The 21480-nt window shown below is 32.4% G+C and overlaps 2 protein-coding genes across 3 annotated transcripts; both read right to left on the reverse strand.

Moving 5' to 3' along the window:
- Nucleotides 1-794: 794 nt before the first annotated feature.
- On the reverse strand, nucleotides 795-4063 carry LOC112513435 (nascent polypeptide-associated complex subunit beta-like). 2 transcript variants are annotated; one of them, XM_025119701.1, is made up of 6 exons: nucleotides 4004-4063; nucleotides 3532-3599; nucleotides 1835-1983; nucleotides 1691-1747; nucleotides 1246-1284; nucleotides 795-1159 (listed from the first exon to the last, which is right to left on the reverse strand). In XM_025119701.1, the coding sequence occupies exons 2-6, from the start codon at nucleotides 3597-3599 to the stop codon at nucleotides 990-992; spliced, it is 483 nt and encodes a 160-aa protein (XP_024975469.1). In that variant the 5' UTR covers nucleotides 4004-4063; the 3' UTR covers nucleotides 795-989. The 2 variants fall into 2 exon arrangements, with proteins under 2 accessions (XP_024975469.1, XP_024975470.1); XM_025119702.1 differs by lacking the exon at nucleotides 4004-4063 and adding an exon at nucleotides 3938-3992 and having other exon boundaries at nucleotides 925-1159.
- A 5827-nt stretch (nucleotides 4064-9890) lies between these two features.
- On the reverse strand, nucleotides 9891-13000 carry LOC112513835 (nascent polypeptide-associated complex subunit beta-like). Its single transcript, XM_025120206.1, has 6 exons — nucleotides 12946-13000; nucleotides 12471-12538; nucleotides 11204-11352; nucleotides 11065-11121; nucleotides 10531-10569; nucleotides 9891-10445 (listed from the first exon to the last, which is right to left on the reverse strand). Exons 2-6 carry the CDS (start codon nucleotides 12536-12538, stop codon nucleotides 10270-10272), a joined length of 489 nt encoding a protein of 162 aa, XP_024975974.1. The 5' UTR covers nucleotides 12946-13000; the 3' UTR covers nucleotides 9891-10269.
- Between the last annotated feature and the right edge of the window lie 8480 nt (nucleotides 13001-21480).

Here is a 21480-nt window from a genome sequence, read left to right on the forward strand (position 1 = left end):
GTTTGTGTTTGACTATTATATGTGTTGAGAAATAGCCTAAAAGTCGAATTTTGACATTGTAAGTCATAGTGACGAGTCACCGCTATGGCAAGGAGTAGTTGCAGAAAATCTTTATTAAAGATTTATTACCAAAACTATGAAAGAAGATGCAAGTTTCAGGTTGAGTTAAGAGCTGAAGATTCATGAAAGTAAAGAGAAAAGAGGACAATGAAGATAAGACAAGCATGGAGAAACGGAGGTTGTCAGATCTTGTTGATGACTATAGTCGGTTTATCATTTTATTTATACTACAGAAATCGAAGTTATATTTTTATGCATAAAGTCAAAGAATCAAGAAATTAGGGACTCGACATAATGGAGGATGACACAACACAACCATGTCCCATGTCTAATTTGGACATCGAGTGCAAAAGAGCCACAACATGACACTGATAATGATCACAAGTTTGTTGATTCGTTGAATCAGCAAACCTCATCATTTGGATAACGATGACGTATTGTTAGGCAATAGTATCTACCTAGGTGTTTTGTTAGAATAAGGGACATTTTGGGGGTACATGTAAGACTCATGGTTTTTATCTCGCTCTTACCGGGTAAAATTCAAGATCCAGTTGAAACACAGACTAAAAAAGCCCGATAAACCCAACCTGAAAAAAAACACCTGGGCTAACTTTTGCTTTAAAATGGGCTTGGAATAATGGGGTTTGTTGGAGCCAAGTTGGCCACAAAGTAATGGAAAAATATCCAGTTGCATGAACCAGAGGAATCCAAAGCCAAACTCTATGGGGTTCATATTTTATGGTTTTCAAAGTTTAACTGCAAGATTTTGGGATCAAATTACACCAAAAGTTGACACAAACAACATACATATTCCTACAAGTTATGCAACCAACATCAAAATGCATACCTAGAACATTTTTTTAAACCAAAAAGGAGCATTAAAAATAATAATAAATATAAAGACCGACACCATCGAATCAAATACCCTACTATTTTTGGCCTTCCTCTGCTGCAGCTTCAAAAGTTTCGCCTGCCACAAGTTCCGGGACTTCATAATCATCCTCTTGTGCTGTTGTAGCAGCAGTGCCTTCACCGGCACCTGGTGCCTGCTTCTGGAACTGCTCTGCTAACTTTCTCAAGTTATCCAAGTTATCTGGCCCTGTAAAACACAACCCGTTACAATTTACTGTCTTTTTTTATGGTCATAATTCAAACACAGAATCAGATTGAAAATTTCGGACATACCCAGCTGGTTCAGAATGCCTGGGAGAATATCTTGCAATTCTAGAAAGAAAAAAGGTTGAGTCGTTAAAACGAAACAAATTCATATGAATAATCGAAGTCATCAGTTGATGTATGCTATACAGCACTCAGATAGTCATTGAAGTGAATTGACATAATCAAGATGTATTTGCAAATTATTTTCCTGAGGGACTAATTCGGTGAGAACCACAAAGAAGGTTGCAAACTATGAGGAGTGCATCATGTGTTTTTTAGCATGATTTTTTTCTATCTAAAGCTAGGGTTTAAATGTGAACTTTTATGTGTTGTGAAATATAAAATAATCATAAAAAATATTCACAATGTGAAACAAATATATGTTGATCAAATATCATGTGAAACAAAATACAAATGCGAAGACACATGCATATGAGTGAAAGGAACTTTCATGAAGAGGAGGGTAACATACTCTTTGTTTGTGGAGAACCGCTAACAACCCATGTGTTGGCAGCAATAGAGGCTTGAACTGAATGCGATACAAATGAAAATTGATTGTGTTAAAACAGTTGAAACCGAAGGGCAATAGAAGGGATTTAATTCTCAAAGTTTGTACCTTTGGGGTTTAAGAACTGGATGACTGTCTCATCCTTGAAAATATTAACTTCCTCAATTGCTGGTATAGCATTTACTCCTATTCTCTTCAAAGTGCTTTGCAGCCTCTTGTCATCTGTGGTGGTTGTTTTATGTACAGCCTTCTTCTTTCTGCAAGCACTCATGTTGAATATGTGAATACACAAATTATATGCACAAAAACAGATTTAGAGGCCAAAAAAGTCTTAAACGTCTTCTAATGGAGTCCTAGTTTCAAAAGCCATGCACAAAGATCATCAGGTTATCAGTATATTACACAAATCACAGGTCATATATATATATATAACCCTATGACAATCAACCAACCAATTCACCTGAGACCCAAATCTTAAGTTACAAAGAGTCAGAATTCTTTTATGCTACCGTCTACCAAGACGTTCAAATCTTGGAGCAACCTCTAAGGTCATTCACTTCATCACTTGTAGTGGGAAAGACACAGGTTCGAGTCATGAAGCCTGGTGCATGGGTCCCTCCTTCCCCCCTTGTGACTTGTAACATGATAGTCCATCGATCATTATTTCGGACTAAATCTAAAGGTTTCATCAAATCAACAAGGTAAGTTTACTAGTAAACCTAAGTTGATCTCTCAAGTAGTAAGTTAGAGACATCTTTGATCATTTTCGGTACAGACCAGTCTTCTTATCTGGTATCCCTGTGCAACTATTAGTATTCTGTAACTTCAACTTTTATCATACTTCCATATTATTTTATAGTTTCTTTTTAGCCCCCACTTTATGTAGTTTAATCATCATATCTCTCTCATAAAAGGAGAACTTTTTTTGTCCCACAAAAAGTCCTATTTCAAAATTTAACATCAAGACATTTGATATTCCAAAATTACCCCTAACTTCACTGACAAGTTTAGTAAAAAAAAATTAAACAAATGTTTTCAAGATCATATACATTAAGATTTTAAACATTTTTCATCTGTCATGCTCGAGACATATACCTCCTCGGTCAAGAAAAAAGTCCACTCGCACAATTCATACCCCAAAAGCATCTTGTCTGCAATTTCGACATTATGCTAGGCATGATGTTTCTAAACTATGCTTCTTATTGAAAGATTGAATCAAGAGTCATTTTGTTAACTTGCATTTAATCAAGTGTAATTGTGCGCAGAATTCCATTTTAAATTCCGTTTACATTTTAGAGCAAGCTCTTCTCATGAAACGGTATTTTTCTTTCCCGAGTGAACACATTTTTCGCCTCCCTCATAAGTTTTGATATAAAAATGGTGTCCTTTCTATGTAACAGGCATCCACCTAATCATAATCATTGCAGAGTACCAGCAATCCACTATATAGTAGTGAAACCATCTGAACTGCAAAATATTTTTTTAACTTCTAGCTTTTCCCAACCAGATTGGACAAGAAGATTCGATGATTGTCTTCAAGTGCATATTTATAATATAAATCCTTCCAAGATTTTATTTATCGAGTAACAAGACTCCCAATCACATGGCAAACAGAGTGGTCTATCGTAACCAAGCCATTTCAAGCTTAACTGCATATGCTACACAAATTAATCATATAATTTTCTTGCAATAAAATGCCAAAACAATATATTGAACTTTGAACTTCAAGGAACAATATCTCCTATGAGACTTCACTACATAAAAACACAACATAAACACACATAACAATCATAAGAGGCACAAACCTTCTCACGCTACCCTTCCCACCAGTGCGAACTGCACCTGCCATCTTCATTAGCTTTTCCACATTCATCTGCCACAAGTAGAAACAAATATATGTGAAATGATTACGAAAATCCAAATGCAAAGTTAATAATTTCAAAATCCAAAGTAACTTCCCAAGCATCTACAGCATTAACACAGGCCACATATACATCCCTAAAACATTCAAAAATCACTAAAACGAATCTTCACAACAATACTAAGCTGTATAAATCAAGCGACCTCAAAAATTGCACCTCCATGGATCTCTTTTAGTAAATCAAACTACAAAACCCGTATTCTTAAATTGCTAAAACTGTTATACATAAACAGATTTGCTACAAAACATATAGATATGATATTCATTTTAAAAAAACTAAAAAAGAGTACCAGAGTGTAAATAGCTCGAATTTCTTCACGAAATCAGGTATTAATTGAAAGAGATAACCCATTTACCTTGGCGTCGATAGATAAACGAGCGATGAACAGAAGCTGAAAGTGAGGACGACTGGGATAACAGATAAACCCTAGCGTCAATCTTTCGAGCATATATATAGCCCTAGATCTGGTAAGAAAATTTTCAGATAATCCCCCTGTACTATAGTGGAATTGCACAAATTTCTCTTGTTTTTATTTCTTTACAAATTTCAATTTGATCACATATCTATGAAGAAACTTCAAAATAAGTCCCCAATAGACAATAGCATCTACCTGGATGATAACATTCAAGTTTACCACAAGGGTGGTGTCTAATTGGTTTGAGTTTGGCGTCAAAGGTCAAAAGTATCAGGAAGTCTCAGGTTCAAATTCAAGCAGGAATAAAAATCCCCTTGTGGCCACGAAGATTCAAATGCGGTGACTTCAAGCTATCTGCAAAGCAGATGATCGTCCTGGGATTAGTCGTCTTGTATAGTGGGCTGAATATCTAGGTTAATCCAAAAAAAAAAAAAAAAAACATTCAAGTTTGCCATCAACTCATCGCCACTTAGCTTGTCTTGTTTAACTGGTGTTGGTTGAAATTTTTACGGCTTATAGCTGATCTTTGAAAAGTTCGTTGAAACTTAATTTAAATAAGAATTTGTTTTCATTGACTTATTGATTATGGATTTGTTTTCAAGTCATACTTGTAAGCCCATAAATGCAACAACTGAATGGCGGTGTCTAGAAACCGCTAAGGGTGTTCATAGTAGGTTAATTGAACAGAAACATAGTTTTGGTATGTTAACGGAATATATCTTGTGACGCTTTCTTGAATTTGAACATCAATAAGAAACCCAAAAATTTGGTTATTTGGTTTTGTTATTAATAGTTCGAAAAAAAACTGAAAACCAATTAACCTGAACTGAAAGATAAAACCACCCCCAAAAAAAACCTAGACTATTATATACTAGGGGTGCTCAAAAAAATAACCAACCTAATTAACCTGACCAACCTAGCTCAACGCGAAATAACCTAATCCGAAGCAATCTGACGTCTAATCGAGCTGTAAAATCTTCAAAAGCAGGTATTAGGTTGGAATAGATTATGGTCATTTGAACTCAACCCGATAAACCTGATATCCTTTTATTTTTTAGATTTAATATGATTGTTAAATCCATGTTAATATGTACATTAAATGATTATATTATCATATACTCTCTTCATATACATATATATTCAATCTCGTCTCCATCTTTATCTAACTCCTGTGTATATATGTTCAATAAATGTGAACATATATATTCAAATTGAGAAGAGTAGTTGAATCTGATATAATTGAGATTTAAAAAATATGAATAAGTTGTACCAAATGATTGATGATGAAAAATGATTATGAGTAAAGAAAACAACATATTTAAGATTAGGAGAAATTTTTGATGTACAAAAGTATCAACTTGACCAACCCGTATGGTTTAGGTTGGGTTGCGTTGCACTATGGTTTGGGTTAAATTGGGTTAAAAAATTTCAAACTATAAACATTGGGTTGGGTTGTTCAAATTCCTTTTACCCGATCAACTTAACCCATGAGCACGCCTATTATATAAGTCTACTTGTTGCCTTTGGATCGTCGATCCTTCATCACAGCCACCGCCATCCCGACCTTCTTCATTTAGCATGTGTGTACACATCCTAATTTTTTTCCCAGCTAAAGAAAGTGCCGAATTGAGTGAATCGGTGAAGGAAAAACCAAACGTGTATTATGGCTATAGTGTCATGTGATTGTGACATCTGTCACGATAGCACAAGTGATATCGAGTGCTTGGTCGTCCTGACAATTTTGTCATGCGATGGTGGCAATGGCACGATATCGAGCATAATATCATCAAATGTATCAAGAATTTGTGCATGTGAGCGGTTATGCCATGCAATTGTGAAAATGGCACGGTAACATATAGATAGCAACATCTGTCACGATTGTACCATGTAATTATGACACTGTCATAATCACGGGGCACAATAGTCTTCGGGGACTTGAAGTATAAAAAGTGGTTTTAGAGATAAAGTTTGTCACTTTTCTTTACCTTTTTCACTCCTCCAATTTGGGCGATTTTGGATCCCTAAGGTCGGACTTTTTAGGGTTTTTAGAGCAAATGGGCTGTTATCATAGAGATTGAAGATTTATGGTGGATAGTTTCAAAGATTCTTGAAGCAGTAAGCTTTTTTTTAAGTATTTTGGGATCTATAGTTGGTATCCTTGTGCGTTTGAATCTTGGGTTAACTCTTGGTATCTTTTAGCTTGGATGATAATCTTAAGATGATTTATTGGGGAGTTTGCTCGTGGATCTCAAAACCTTCATCAATGGAAGCTAGAGGTTGGGGGCTCGAAAACTAGGTTAACCTGATCTAACAAGGTGAGTATCAAGTTGTTTTGTGAAAACTTTGTACATGTCAAAAATGTGTGTTTTAGAGTCTTAGAACATCTTCAACAGTTATACTATATTTTTTTTTCTTTCTAAAATAAAGTATTAGAAGTCAAGATCTCTAAAAACAAATACATCCAACTCCAACAGCTACTTTATTTTAGCAATTATAACATTAACTATATTATTAATATCAGCAATACATCTATTTCAATATCTCTTATTAATGGGAAAGAATTAAATTACTATTTCTCTCTCTTATATATAGAGCTTTAGAGATTTTGATATTATCTCTGTTCTTTTTTCTATTTTACCATTCGGTATAGCATAACAGTTGGAGTACAAAACTCTTCTAAATCACCAAAATTATTATTACAACATAGCTGTTGAAGATGCTCTTAAAGTGTGTTCCTTAAGATTTATCGAATATCGTTGGCTATTTGGTGAAATTGCATCTTTTGCATATTTGGTTTTATAAAATCTTAAGAAATACATATATTTGAAGTTCTTAAGCATTTTAATAATAAATCATAAAGTGTTTGGATTTTAAAGATTTATTCCTTGTATGGAATATTTTGTATTATTGCACTTTTGGTATTTTGAGTTTATAAATCATTCGAAAATATATATGGTTGAGTTGCTGGGCACATTTTGGGTGTCATTACTTTTCAAGAAATGCTTCATTTACACCATGGTGTGTTTGTGGGATTTTGCCCAACCTTTGAATTGATAATAAAGATATTCACATCTTTTGAGTATCAGTTGTATAAATATTAATTATTTGTATTTTATTGGTTTATACTAATTTTTTATTGAATAGTCAATTGAGTTGTTGAGTTATTGTCTTGGTTTTGACTTAGATGAGTTCTACGGATATTTGTCTGGTTTAATTTGCTCAATGACGGGCTTGGGACGTGATATGTAGTTGACATATTTATTGAGAAATTATATGCTTGAGTATGTTGGTTATTCAATTGGAGTCATGTAGTTTAGACTGTAATGGAATGAATCCATAGGCATAAAAATCGATTTTATTGGTATGAATGGGATGATATTCCCTTGCTATAACTTAAAATAGACATCAAGTATTCATAGGCATTATGGTGTGGGATCTTGGAGTCGGATACCGGCTATTGACCAATATAATATGATTTTTAATGAACGAACTTAACTAGGATTATTGAAGATCTCAAGCTATATAGATGGAGTGGTTGAACTTGACGACTATACAAGCGATAGACCTGGAGTGGTTGAGCTTGATGACTATACAAGTGATAGATCTGGTTGAGTTTGATGACTCGTTAAACTATAGATCTGGAGTTATTGAACTTCATTTAGACAAAAAAAAAAGTTGATAACCGGCAACCAGAGTGGTTGAACTTGATGATGCTAATTAACATAGAGATGCGGCTTACTTTTGTGTTTTGTCACATCCAACAAAATTGAGTCTCCCCGTCACCGAAAGGTGTGTTTCGGATATTATGTTTTTAGTCATGTTTTCGGTATTGTTTTGGTGTATGGTATGTACCTACGACTTGATGTTCCAGATGTTGCCTATTATCCATATTTTGTTGCTTTGGATACTTGAATTTTATCCATGTTTTTTGGTATTTAAATATCAAGCTTTATTCATGTGTTGCGTTACGGTTTTGATTTCAAATGAAAATGTGTGTTTGGGTTATTGAGTTTTCATCATGAAAATGACGGGTTTTGGAAAGATATTGCTTTTTATGGTAAAGATGTTTCATTTTAGAAATGATGATTTAAATAAACAGTCATTCAGTGTTACCGTTTTATAATCATGATGAAAATTGTTTGAACTCACTAGGCGTTAAGCCTAACTCTTTCTATTTGTCGGCATATGCATCATCCTCGTTATGAAATGGTACTAGCAATACTGGGATAAGTTGAGTGCTAATTAGAGGCACGTGGAGGATTTAGCTATTCGGGGATGTCTTTTATATTTTGGCATTAGCGACCGTTGTTGGATTTTAGTAACACCATTCTTAATCTAGACTTTGTGTAATGTTTAGAATATTATGTATTGATGTTAAATCTTAGATTGCCATTATAGGTAAATAGGTAATCAAGTGTTGACATTTAGAAAGAGACTTATTCCTTATTTGATGTTTTATCGAAAACATTAAATTAATCGTTCTTTTCAAATTGGAAGATGTTACAATACGAGTCGGTCACATTTTGGCTAGAACCATAATTGAAACTAGGTTCCCACGTTTGGGCCATGGTGACCCAAATCTGTGTCCAACGGAGTGAGCCAAGAGAACCGAGTCGAGCACATTGGTAGGACGACATGTGAGATGAAGGCCCACACTAAATCGAATCCAAATCACACTAAGCTACTTGTTTTACATTCCCAAAAATTACAAAATGGCACCTATAGGAGTAGGGTTGTTCATCGGTTGACATTCATTGGATGTGAGGGGAAACGAACTGATCCAATCACCCATTGAATGTTGGATTTTGCCAACCGATCCGATTAACATTGGATAACCAATCCAATCCAGATGATGATTGGATCGATTCGGTTCCATCCATTGGATACTTTTATTGGATATCCATTGGATATCTAATGGATGATTCGTTGGGATTGGATCCATCAAATATGTTAATTCAATCCAATTCTGCAACAATGATACAAACTGATTAATCACTTTTAATATGTGTTAAAACCAACACAAAAAAAGTTAAAAATTCAAAGTCTCACATAAATCAAATTCCGATCTAAGCAATTTAAAAATAAATTAATTAGATAATAGTTGGATAATGGTTGAATGGATAACTGGATGGTCATCAGATGATTAATTGGATGTTGATCGGTTCGGTTCGGTTTTGGTCGGTTATGGACTGCTATCCGAGAACCGACCTATCCAAATTAGATGTTGAAATTTTCAATTCGATCCGATCCAATTACAATTGGATATTCAATTATGATCGGTCGGTTTCAATTGGATCGGTTGAATTTCTGCACACCCCTATATAAGAGTAATGTAATTAAGGAAGTACGAATAGAACTTTTGATAAGGTTCTTTGTGAATACATTCGGGTTATAGAAGTGATCAAAGTTGGTTGTGTTATAACTATGAATCGGCACAGTTAATAAGCACATCGAGGTCAAACTCACTTATCTAAGCTTGAGGTTAGTACTTCTTGAGCCAAATCGGTTTCAAATACAAAGATTAAGGATACAAAATAAAATTGGTAAATTACTAAATTACGTGCATAAAAAATAAAACCTTAAATCTCGATGAGTTTAATAGAACTTATAGCTTATTCAATCAACTATCATGACTGTTTGCTAGTGACTTAATAATACCAAAAAAATGGCTTATTCAGTAAGCCTAAAAGAAGTTTTATCGAATTCCTTTTCAAAACTCGTTCCCTCATCTACGAAAAAACTGTTCTAAATCTTATAGACAGATTAATCTACATAAACAACTTTAACCATATAAGTCTGAATAAAAAACCAACCAAAACATCCAATTGGCGAACACCCTTGCATATAGTTTGTCTATTTCTTGGTACGACTAAGATACAAAAGGATAAGTTATTTATACATCTTGACGAGAACATGACAAATATTACAAAATTACCCTCAAATAATATAAAAGATTTTTAGGATTATGAACACATAAAAAATAAGGACCCGTCCTATGCAATTTACTCCAAATCCCAGCCAAATATTTGGGTATGAAAAAAAGTGGGAATTTGGAAAAATAAAAATTAGAGCAGAAAATGACAAGAAAAAAGAACAAAAATTCCTACAAGTAGCAAAGCATCATCAAAATTGATTACTAAAATATTTGTTATGCAAAAAGAAGCATCAAAAGCAATGGTTCTATAAAAATCAACACAATGTTCTCTTTAAGATTTGTGTCCTTCCTCTGCAGCAGCTTCAAAAGTTTCACCTGCCACGAGCTCCGGGACTTCATCATCGTCCTCCTGGGCTGCTGCGGCAGCAGCGATGCCTTCACCCGCACCTGGTGCCTGCTTCTGGAACTGCTCGGCTAACTTTCTCAAGTTATCCAAGTTATCTGGCCCTGTAAAAAACAACCCGTTAGAAATTACTGTCCTTTTCCACGGTCCAAATCAAACACAGAACCGGACTGGAAGTTTCAGACATACCCAGCTGGTTCAGAATGCCTGGGAGAATATCTTGCAATTCTGAAACAAACCATGATACGAATTCAAGTCATAAATCAAAAACCCATTGTCAATTCAGAATTACATAATCATGACATATTCTTTATAAATTAATTTTTATAGACCAAAATACAAGCAAACACCAAACTGGAACAAAGAAATATTGGATATGAGCACACACACCGTTGGGGTGCATTTGGACCAGACTGGACAGACAAGAGTGAGGTGGATGGGTAAATGAATTCCGTAAGGTTTTAGGGTTTTTATTCGCAGGGGTAGCTTAGTAATTTACCAATTTTATATCTTCTCTCTGATTTTTGTTAATTGTTATCAATCTTGTACTGCCCTAGTCTATGTAACAGTCACACATGGCACAAGTTTCTGTCCCGTCCAGTCACACATATACCAAACACACCCTTATTGGTGCTTATCTTAGAAAAATGGATCCTGTATTTACACTAGAGAGAGATAATTTATATAGATATAGAAAGTAAGTTTCAGGAATAGGTAACATACGCTTTGTTTGAGGAGAACCACTAACCACCCACGTGTTGGCACCAATAGCGGCTTGAACTGAAAGATCAACACAGAAAAAAAATGTTAGCTAGTCAAGATATTAGAAAAAAAGAAGTGATTTAAAGCTCAAATTTGGCACCTTTGGGATTTAAGAACTGGATAACTGTTTCATCCTTAAAGATGTTAACTTCTTCAATTTGGGTTATTGCGGTTACCCCTATTCTCTTCAAAGTGCTCTGCAGCCTTTTGTCATCTGTGGTGGTTGTTTTATGTATAGCCTTCTTCTTTCTGCATGCAAACTCAAACCACAAGTTGATCAAATTAAAATGTCATACAAGTTCAGTTTAATAAAAAAACCAGCACCTATTACATAAAGATCTATTTACAGTTCACACAAGCAATACCACAGGTCACCACATCCAAAACCCTTGAGAGGAGTAATAACACAAAAGCAGACACAATCTCCTTGATGTTATTATTAAGAGGAAGATAAAGGATTCTAGGATTTTAAAACACATCCTAACCAGTAGAAGTTCATACCATGTTCTTCTACATCATCTACTTCTAGTTATGGTCCACGTCTAAAAATTTCTTGTGTTTGTATGTAAACCTCACATGTGATGGGCCTCTTTAATCAGCACTTCTTTTTTCTATTAATGACGATGACATGTAAAGCATCAACGTTACTCAATTCTCAAAAAACTTCCTTCATTGTAAGCTTATGAGTTATGAGAGTTCTTTCTCCTTTCTAATGCAAAAGAACAAGACAAATTGTGATCTCTCATTTACTTCCAAAAACAACAACACATCTATGTCATTGTTTTATTAACCCCCAACTACATATTCCATTACTTCAACCGTAACTAATATGGAGGTTACATAAAATCAATCAAATTTGTTTACTTGTGAAATTAAGTCACTCTTCCAAGTAGTGACCTTTAGATCAGCCTTCAACTTCAACTGTTCTTCACACTAGCCTTCTCCTTCTTAAATCTTGTATGTTACAGTTAGAATTCTGTAAATCCGATATATGATCTCCCTAAAACGCAGGGGCTATTTCTTTGTAATCTTTAAGAACTACTTACATGGTAGTTCATATATCTCGGTTTTTCGTACTATTTGATGATCATACAAATCCTATTCCCTCAGTCCAAAGCCCACATGATAAATTTCTATAGCCAACAAAAAACTGTTCAAAAATTTAGCATTTAGACAAACATGTTGGGTACAAAATAAAATCTCTTCTACATTATTAAATAAAGAATCAATTATAACTTGCATTTGATCAGGGGTAAAATTTCTCTGATAAATGGATTTAAAAATAAAGATTGCAGAAGAGTCACTTTACAAAAACAAAAATATAAACATACACACATCTAAGCCACGCAAGCATAAGGGAAACAAACCTTCTCATGCTACCCTTCCCACCGGTGCGAACAGCACCTGCCATCTTCATTAGCTTTTCCACATTCATCTGCCACAAGTATAGATAAAACGTGTGAAGCAATTACCAATATCAAAGTGCAAAGTTAAGAAATCACAACATCAACACAAATAATGATACAAATAAATTCCCTAAACATTCAACAATCAGAAACACAACTATTCACGCTGTATAACTTAAGCAGCTTCAAAATCGAAGCTAATGCCTGTCTATTAGTACACCAAACTACAACATTCACATACTTAATTTGCTAAAAAAAGTTGATGCATAAAAAAGATTTGCTACGAAACGCCATTAAAACAACACCTTTTGATCTCCAACGACACCACCCACTATTGGATGGATAGACTGCTACTCAGATCAAAAAGTTAATGCGACCTTAAATATCTAGATTCCATTAACGAAATCAAATACCAATGAAGATGGAATCCATTTACCTTGGCGTCGATCGGATGAATTGGAATCCGAGGGTGATGCAGGGGTGATGAGATAACAGATAAAACCCTAGAACCAGTCTTTCGGTTATTATATATACACAGCCCAAGGCGGCGAGGCCCGGTGAAAAGAAGTTTCATATAGATGCCTTGTACAACGTTGAAATTGCACAAAGTTCCCCTGTGTTTTAATTTTGTAAAGAATGCATATAAATGGAATGTATTTAAGGTTATAATTTTTGTAAGTGAATTTTATATCCTGCTTTATTTTGAAAAACTAGAAGGGTGCTCGTATAATATAGCGAGATAAATCTTTATTTTAATGTTTAATTTTTTTTATCTCTATCGATATATTATGATTTTATTTGGTTTTGAGAAACCGATAATATTTTATTTTTGAATGAAATATAAATTTGAAGATAGCATAAAAATTTGAAAAAAATAAAATTGATATTAATGTTAAATTAACTATTTGATAGTTCTCGTTTTTTGGTTTAATTTCTTTAATTTAATTTTTTATTATAATTTAATTTAGATTTAATAACAAAGTAATTTATTTTTGGTTTAATAATATACTTATTTATGAAGATAGTAATTAACATTCTGTTATAACTCAATGTTTATCTTAATTATATTTAAGATTTTCAATACTTAAAATGGATGTTTATTATGTATTTGATTATGTTTATTTGCAGTTAGTTATACGGATTTAAAAATTGAGCTTTAATAAATTGTACTTACGAAAATTACTTGTAATCTTGAATTTTATGTAACATTAATCAATAAACAATACTTCATGCATAAAAAAAGTTTTTAAGAGTTTTTGTCAAATGTTTTATAATATAACTAGAAAGGGTACTCACACAATGCAACGAGATATATCTCGATTTTAATGTTTAATTATATTTCGTCTCCCTCATGTTATAATACGATTTTATGTGGTACTGAAAAAAAGATATTGTTTTTTATTTTTTGAATAAAATATAAATTTAAAGGTATTATGAAATTTTAAAAAAATATATCAATTTTAGTATCAAATTAAAAAAAATCTTGTTTTTTTTTGTGTGTAAAGAAAATTAAATAATGAATTCATTTATTTTTTGTTTAATAATATAATTCTTTTATAAAGATAATATTTAGTATTTTGTTAGAATTCAATGATTATCTTAAATATATTTTAGATTTTTTATATTTAAAATGAGATATCTATCCAATATTCGATTATGTTTATCTGCAGTTAGTTACACGAATTCAAACATAGAGCTTTAATAAGTTATACATACGGACAATTTACTTGTAATCTTGAATTTTAAGTAATATGCATCAATAAACAGTACTTAACGCATAAAAAATGATTTTTAAGAGCTTTTGTCAAATGTTTTATAATATAGTATAGATATAGATTAATCAAACATATCTTTATGGTTGCAATTTTTAAAATAATTTAGTTTTTATAAATACCTCTTCTTGCCCCCTGTTTAAGCCCTCCAACCCTCTTTGATAGGTTCGGGCGGAAAAAATCCTCGATGGGATTAGGGGAACACGTTGGATACCCATTTGATAAAAAACAATGTATTTTAAAATTAAATTTATAATAAATCGTCAATGTATTAATTAACAATATTGAACATCAAATATATTTGTCATTTAATAATAAACTAGAAGGGTACTCGCACAATGCAGCGATATACATCTTGATTTTAATATTTTATTTTATTTTTTATCTCAGTCGATGTTATAATATGATTTTATGTGATTTTGAAAAAACGATAATGTTTTTATTTTTGAATAAAATATAAATTTGAAGATACCATAAAATTTGATAAAAATATATCGATATTACTATCAAATTAACTATTTAAAATTCCTTATTTTTTGTCTAATTTTTTAATTCAATTTTTTTATTATAATTTAATTTAGGTTCAATAACTAAGTAATTTATATTTAGTTTAATAATATAATTTTCTTATAAATATAATAATTAATTATTTTGTTAGAACCTCGTATTATAGATTTTTTATATTTTAAAATGAGATGTTTATCATTTATTTGATTATTTTTATCCGCAGTTAGTTACACGAATTCAAACATGGAGCTTTAATAAGTTGTACTTATGCATAATTTACTTGTAATATTGAATTTTAAGTAATATGCATCAATATATAGTACTTCATGCATTAAAAATGGGTTTTAAGAGTTTTTGTCAAATGCTTTATAATATAGTATAGATATACAGATATATACATACATACGTCAATCTCCACCATCTCGACCTCCTTTATAATCTACTTTGATCGAAGTCGATCTCTCCATCATGACAGAACCATCATTCCCTCATTCTTATCTGTACAACAACATGACCAACCCTTATCTCGTTTTTTCTTCCCCTTTCACCACCAATACTATCACCCTCCAGGATTTGAAAATATCAAATAAAAAAAATACTGATATTCTCCAAAATCTCAAGTTTTATTTCAAAAGATGATATTTGGTTACAAATATAAAGGAGAACAACATAGATATTGGAGTTCTACAACTTTTTCTCTAATTTTGATCAGATTTAAATATTAAATGTCAGAGTTTTTGTAATGCACTAAACTATTTAAAAATCAGATATAGCCTCAGAATGACATCCTTTCGAAAGCTTCTAAATAGTTGCTCAACACTTGGATTCCTCTAGAAACGTCACTACCATGACTTGATACGCATGTCGACAAGAAAAGTGTTAGACTTAAAACCTAGTGAGTTCAAGTAGCTTATATTACATGTGTAAAACAGAAAAGTGAAAGAATGATCTTTAAGTAACAGATCTCCTTATCAGAGCATCTATATTAACATAAAAGATATATTTCCTAAAACACCAATAACAGGGTAATTCAATACATCTTAGGATGATGGGGAGACTTGTTTCCACTGGATGTGGCGAGACACACAAAAGTAAGTCATATATCAATGTTATCGAGTTTAACTTCAAGTTCAATGGTCCCTGTGTTTGACTTCTTTGAGTTCACATCGTAAATACCCCCAACTTGACTCGGTGTCTATTCGTTCCATATATGAGATACGCCCCAAGAATCAACTGTCCAGGTGTATGATTTCAACGAGTTCTCATCGCAATACAATGGATGACTTAGTTCCCCGACTTATCTAGGTTTCAAGATGAAAACATAAAAACTTCTCACTTGACCAATCAATTAAAATCAACCCTCATGCACAATGGTTAAAGCAATAAAATCACACTCTTGGCAAATTATAACATGAAATTTCCAAGTGATTATACAGTATATGTGATTAATGTTCAAATAGAACAACTGAACAATCAAAGTTAGGCAAACACCCAAAACTCCATTGTACATGGTCCAATTCCTAAAAGTCCCCAGCTAATTATATTATCTCATGAATAGTCGAAATAAGTCAAATAAGATGCATTCTCCAATTGTTTATACGAACCATATATCAAAGTATGACTAAGTCAAATGAACCATCATTTGTTGCAATCGATCATCAGAAGGTCATAATCTTTTGATTTATATTTTCAAAATGTCTAATAAACCCAGTAGTAAGCATTTCCCAAAGTTTTAATGCAATCAAATGCACCAAAAGTGTAAGTATGCCAAATACTCAACAACTACTGTAATAAATCTTAAAAGACTGCAAAGCACATGGGTTGTGGCGTAGTGGTTGAGGTCATGGGGGTGTGATGGAATATCTCATTTACACATGGTTCGATTCCAGACATACGACAATTGTGCCCACTAGTTTCTCATGACTGATCTTTTGTAATCACAATTTGTCGGGATTGGTCCAGCCATAATCTAAGACGACTTTCCAAAAAAATGATAAAAAACTGTAATTACAGACTCAAAAATATATAATTTTTTACTTGTATATAGTTTTATCAAAACAACTGGAACACACATTTCCAGGTTTAGCTTCAATCTAGAATCCAACAAATCTTTTGCTTCTTTTTGATGAAGACACTGGCGATTCCAAACCAAAACTCCTCGATGAAGCTTTCCAACTTGCAAACCAAGCCTTGAAAAGCCTTAGAGTTGATCTCTAAACTTCCAAAGATTGCTTACAATGAGAAATGAAGAGGGTGAAGAATGAGAACGGGGGCTCAAAAGTCAAAACCCTAGCACCAAAAGAGCTTTAAAATCATCTCACATAGCCTTTTAGCCACGACCATACTCGTGGGAGTCGCATATGAGGTGTGACAATCCAGAGACATACACGACCTATACGGCGACCCTAGCCACATGGTAAGTCAAGTTTGATAACAAACTCGAATTCTAGAGAGATACACGACTCTTCTCACAACCTTACTCATGTGGTTCACCCCAAACTTAGGGTTAGCCCATATTAAGACGTTTCTCAAGACACTTCACTAGTCTTATTCTATATTGTAGAACAAAAGCATACAAATCAACCGAATAACGCATATATGAAACACTTAAATGCAAAAATGGAGAACACTCGAACATTTCACAAATGAGAGATTCATTCAAATATATTGCAGGGAAATAAAACTCAAACCTTATAATATGTAAACATTCAAACCTCATATAACAAATTACCACTTTAGAAAAAGATGAACAACCCTAATACAATAAGTAGGAAGTAGGCAGCGTTTAGCTCATACCATTTTTTTGTTAACCTGGATATCCAACCCACTATGCGAGCCGACTAATCCCAGGGCGACCACCTGCTTTGCAGATAGTCCGGAGTCATCGCATTTGAACCTCCATGGCCACAAAGGGGAGTTTTATTCCCCCTTGGATTTGAACTTTGGACCCCCTTGTACTTTTGACCTTTGGAGTCAAGCTCAAACCAATCAGGCACCACCCTTGTGGTTAGCTTACACCATTTACAGTATGATGAACATCAAATGAAGCTTTGAGTGGTATAAAAAATCTTTCTTAAAGAATGTTGAAATCAAAGTATGAATATAGAGAGAAGTAAAAAACTTCAACTCCTGAAGACTGTGTTATAAAAGTGAGAAGACACTTAAAATTGCTCAAATTGTTGTGTAAGTGAAATATTTGCAGTGCCTAACCGTTGAATACTTATAGCACACAAAATAATTTATGGACCATGTATGGATGTCCGCATGGGACATTAAGTGGACCCTCGCATTATGCAGATTCATAAATCTTGAATTTCTTTCTATAAAACGTAATGCAATTTTCCTATAAATGTTTTCGCAACCCACGAACAAAAATTCTCTTGAAAATATTAATTGGGACGAGAGAAAGTAACTATGAAAATGTGACATCTTGCTCGAAGAAATGGAAAGGGGGTTTTACCGTTTTCTCCCGTAGCAAATAGAATGTTCCTTTCCACTTATGGTCATTAGAAGATTCTTTGTGTAAACTATAATACAAGGTAACTTTAATTTTAACACAACTCACAGATAACAAACTCGATTAGAGATTTAATGAATATCACTAGAGGCTATTAAGATTTCATTTGTAAAAACGAAACCTTGAATAAGTGGTTGGCGCATTTCCGATGAAATATTTTTCAAGTTCGGCTTGACACACACTTCAAGACTATGACAAGAGTTATAAGATATCAATTTATTTAGTGTAATATTACATAAACTCAATACATCGTCTTTCGTAATTTCTTATATGGGCATGACTCCAAAAACGAATATCCGTATTGCACAAATTGGATTTAAATGACCACCACCAATGTCATACAATTTATTTACTTATCGGGTAAGATTTTAGTCCACCAAAACGACTTTGTATGCAACAATTTACCCGATAAGCACTTACCGTGGTAAGAATCGTCACCCTCACTTACCGGGTAAGACTTTTGGTCCTTATCTCGCTCTTACCAAGTAAGATTTTTGATCCTTATCATATTCATCTAATGAGGTAACGCGAATTGGTAAGCGCTTACCCAGATAAGCATTTGGTAAACGGCCCCTTAAGGGCCGGTTACTAAACACTTACTTGGTAAGTGTTTAACGCATAAATTTCTTCATTGGATGAACTTGAAAAGGGCCAAAAGTCTTACCAGGTAAGAGCAACGAGAATGATGAAGAGTCTTACCCGGTAAATAATGATAACGACTCTTACCCATGTAAGCATTTACCCAATAAATTGTTGTATTCGATATGTTTTGATATACTAAAATCTTACACATTAAAATAAATTACAATGTTGACTTCTATTAATAAATACTTGTCGAATAACCATTTAGGTAAACGGTCGAGCAATTTTAAATATTTTAATTGTTTGTAATCATTAAAATGAGATACGAGAATTTATTTTTATAATAAGCTATTATTTGTGTTCCAATCTGTCATATTCATCTTTTTGTAGCCACCTATTAAACCTGAATTTATTTCAATATTCCATAAAAAATAATTAATTAATATTTAATTACATTTTTGCCCTTTGCTCTATTATATATTCTTATTGCTTGCCTACCCTTTTGATCTAAAATACTGCATATAATTCCACATATTTTGGCAAAAAAAACTTGGATTTATATAAATACAATCCAAATGAATCGATTGGATCCTACTCAAAATAAGATTTGAATGTACATATAATTATAACCAAAATATTTTGATTCAAATATTTCCTATATTTATTATTTAATAATAATTAAAAATATATTAATAAACCGATAAAAATAACTCTACTTGTATACATATTTTTCAAATGAACGTATTATTTAAAAACATGTATTTAAAAGATAGAGTATACAGTCTATAGATTATACATATGTTCAAATCCAATGAGGAATAAAAATCTTTTTGGGGCCACAAAAGTTCAAATGCGATGACTCCGGGCTACTCGCAAAGCAAGTGGTCGTCCTAGGATTAGTCGGCTCGCATAGCGGGTTGAATATTCAGGTTAATAAAAAAATGTTAGTATTCAACGTTCACACTACATTTATGTTTTAGAGATGGAACTTGACGTGTTTTTAAAAAATACATTATCAAAAATAAATAAATTTTAAATTGTATATGCTTAAATAAATATTTATAAATTGTAAATCATGTATTTTGAATTTAATTACCCAAAATAAAATAAATTTTTATTTTTATTTTACTTTACAGATTTGTGTATAGAAGCATTATTATGACAACACACTCTTATGAGTTGTTTACCAAACACTTACTTGATAAGTGTTTATTGATAAAATTTAACATTATCATTTACTTACCGGTGAGATTTTAGTCCACCAAAACGACATCGTATGCAACAATTTTCCCGGTAAGCACTTACCGTGGTAAAAGTCGCCGCCTTCACTTATCAGATAAAACTCTTGGTCATTGTCTTGCTCTTACCAAACAAGATTCTTGGTCCTTATTATATATTCATCCGCTAAAGTAATGTGACTTGTTTACCTGAGTAAACGTTTAGTAAACAAGTCCTTATTTTTTCTAAATTGAAACAATAAAATATAAGTGATGCTTCAACTATTTCAAGATATCATTGTAACCAATAAAAAAGGAGGATGTGAAATCATTCTAAATATAGTAAGTAGAAGACATTGATGGTCATATGCTTTTTGTTATAAATATATTCTAAAAGTCACTTTCAAGTTTCAAACTAAACCTTCTATTTAAATATTTACATTTTAAATCATCTTAAAAAAAAGACATTTAATAATAAATTATTTAAATGGAGCATTAAATCTTAAGCCAAAATTTAATACAACATAATTCATTTACACCAAATGTTATATAAATCAAAATAGATGAAAATAAATATGGTTAAATGCATAAAATAATAATCTACTGTTTTTATAACTTTTTTTTATTATAACATTGTATTTTTTCCCTTTACAACAATATACTTTTAAACTATTTTTTATTGAAGTATTGTATATTATTGTAATAATCTGAGAGTATCTTATACGTGGACATCCTACCCCAACACGTCTTATATCTCAAATCAGTGCGCTTACGAATATGAATTTGATTCGTTTTTTTTATCATTAATACCATAAATAGTCAAATAAGACATTAAAAGAAGAGTTCCCAACTTATAAAACGAACGATAAAGATTTAAAAGAATCTTGTTTTATGGACTCAAGACCCGTATAATTTCCAATCAATAAAAAGACAATTTTGACCATTTATAGAATGTTCTAAGATTTTCTACAACATTCTTGTATCATCACAAGACAATGGAATCAATATCTTTATGAAATTATGCTTCTTTGATCTGTAAAGTAGTTTTTTATACTAATTAAAAGATATTTTAATAATGTTTAAATCTGTAACGATTTATATATACTGACTACATTGATCCAATGGTTTATCCCTCTTTATATGATTCCTACTACTAATTTCAACACTTTATGTGAAAATGTGACAACTTATGTTATGCTTTATAAATAAAAATAACAATTTAGGCCGGTAAAATTACAAAAACAATAACTATAAAGAAAACAAATTAAATGGTTTATAAGTCAATTAAAGTACACTAAAATGTATTTCCGCAGCTTCAGCCTAGAGGGTAAGGGATCGTTTACTAAACGCTTGCTTGGTAAGTGCTTACCGGATAA

This window comes from Cynara cardunculus, assembly GCF_001531365.2.
Source record: "Cynara cardunculus var. scolymus isolate 2C chromosome LG 5, CcrdV1, whole genome shotgun sequence".
In the NCBI taxonomy this organism is placed as follows: Eukaryota; Viridiplantae; Streptophyta; class Magnoliopsida; order Asterales; family Asteraceae; genus Cynara; species Cynara cardunculus.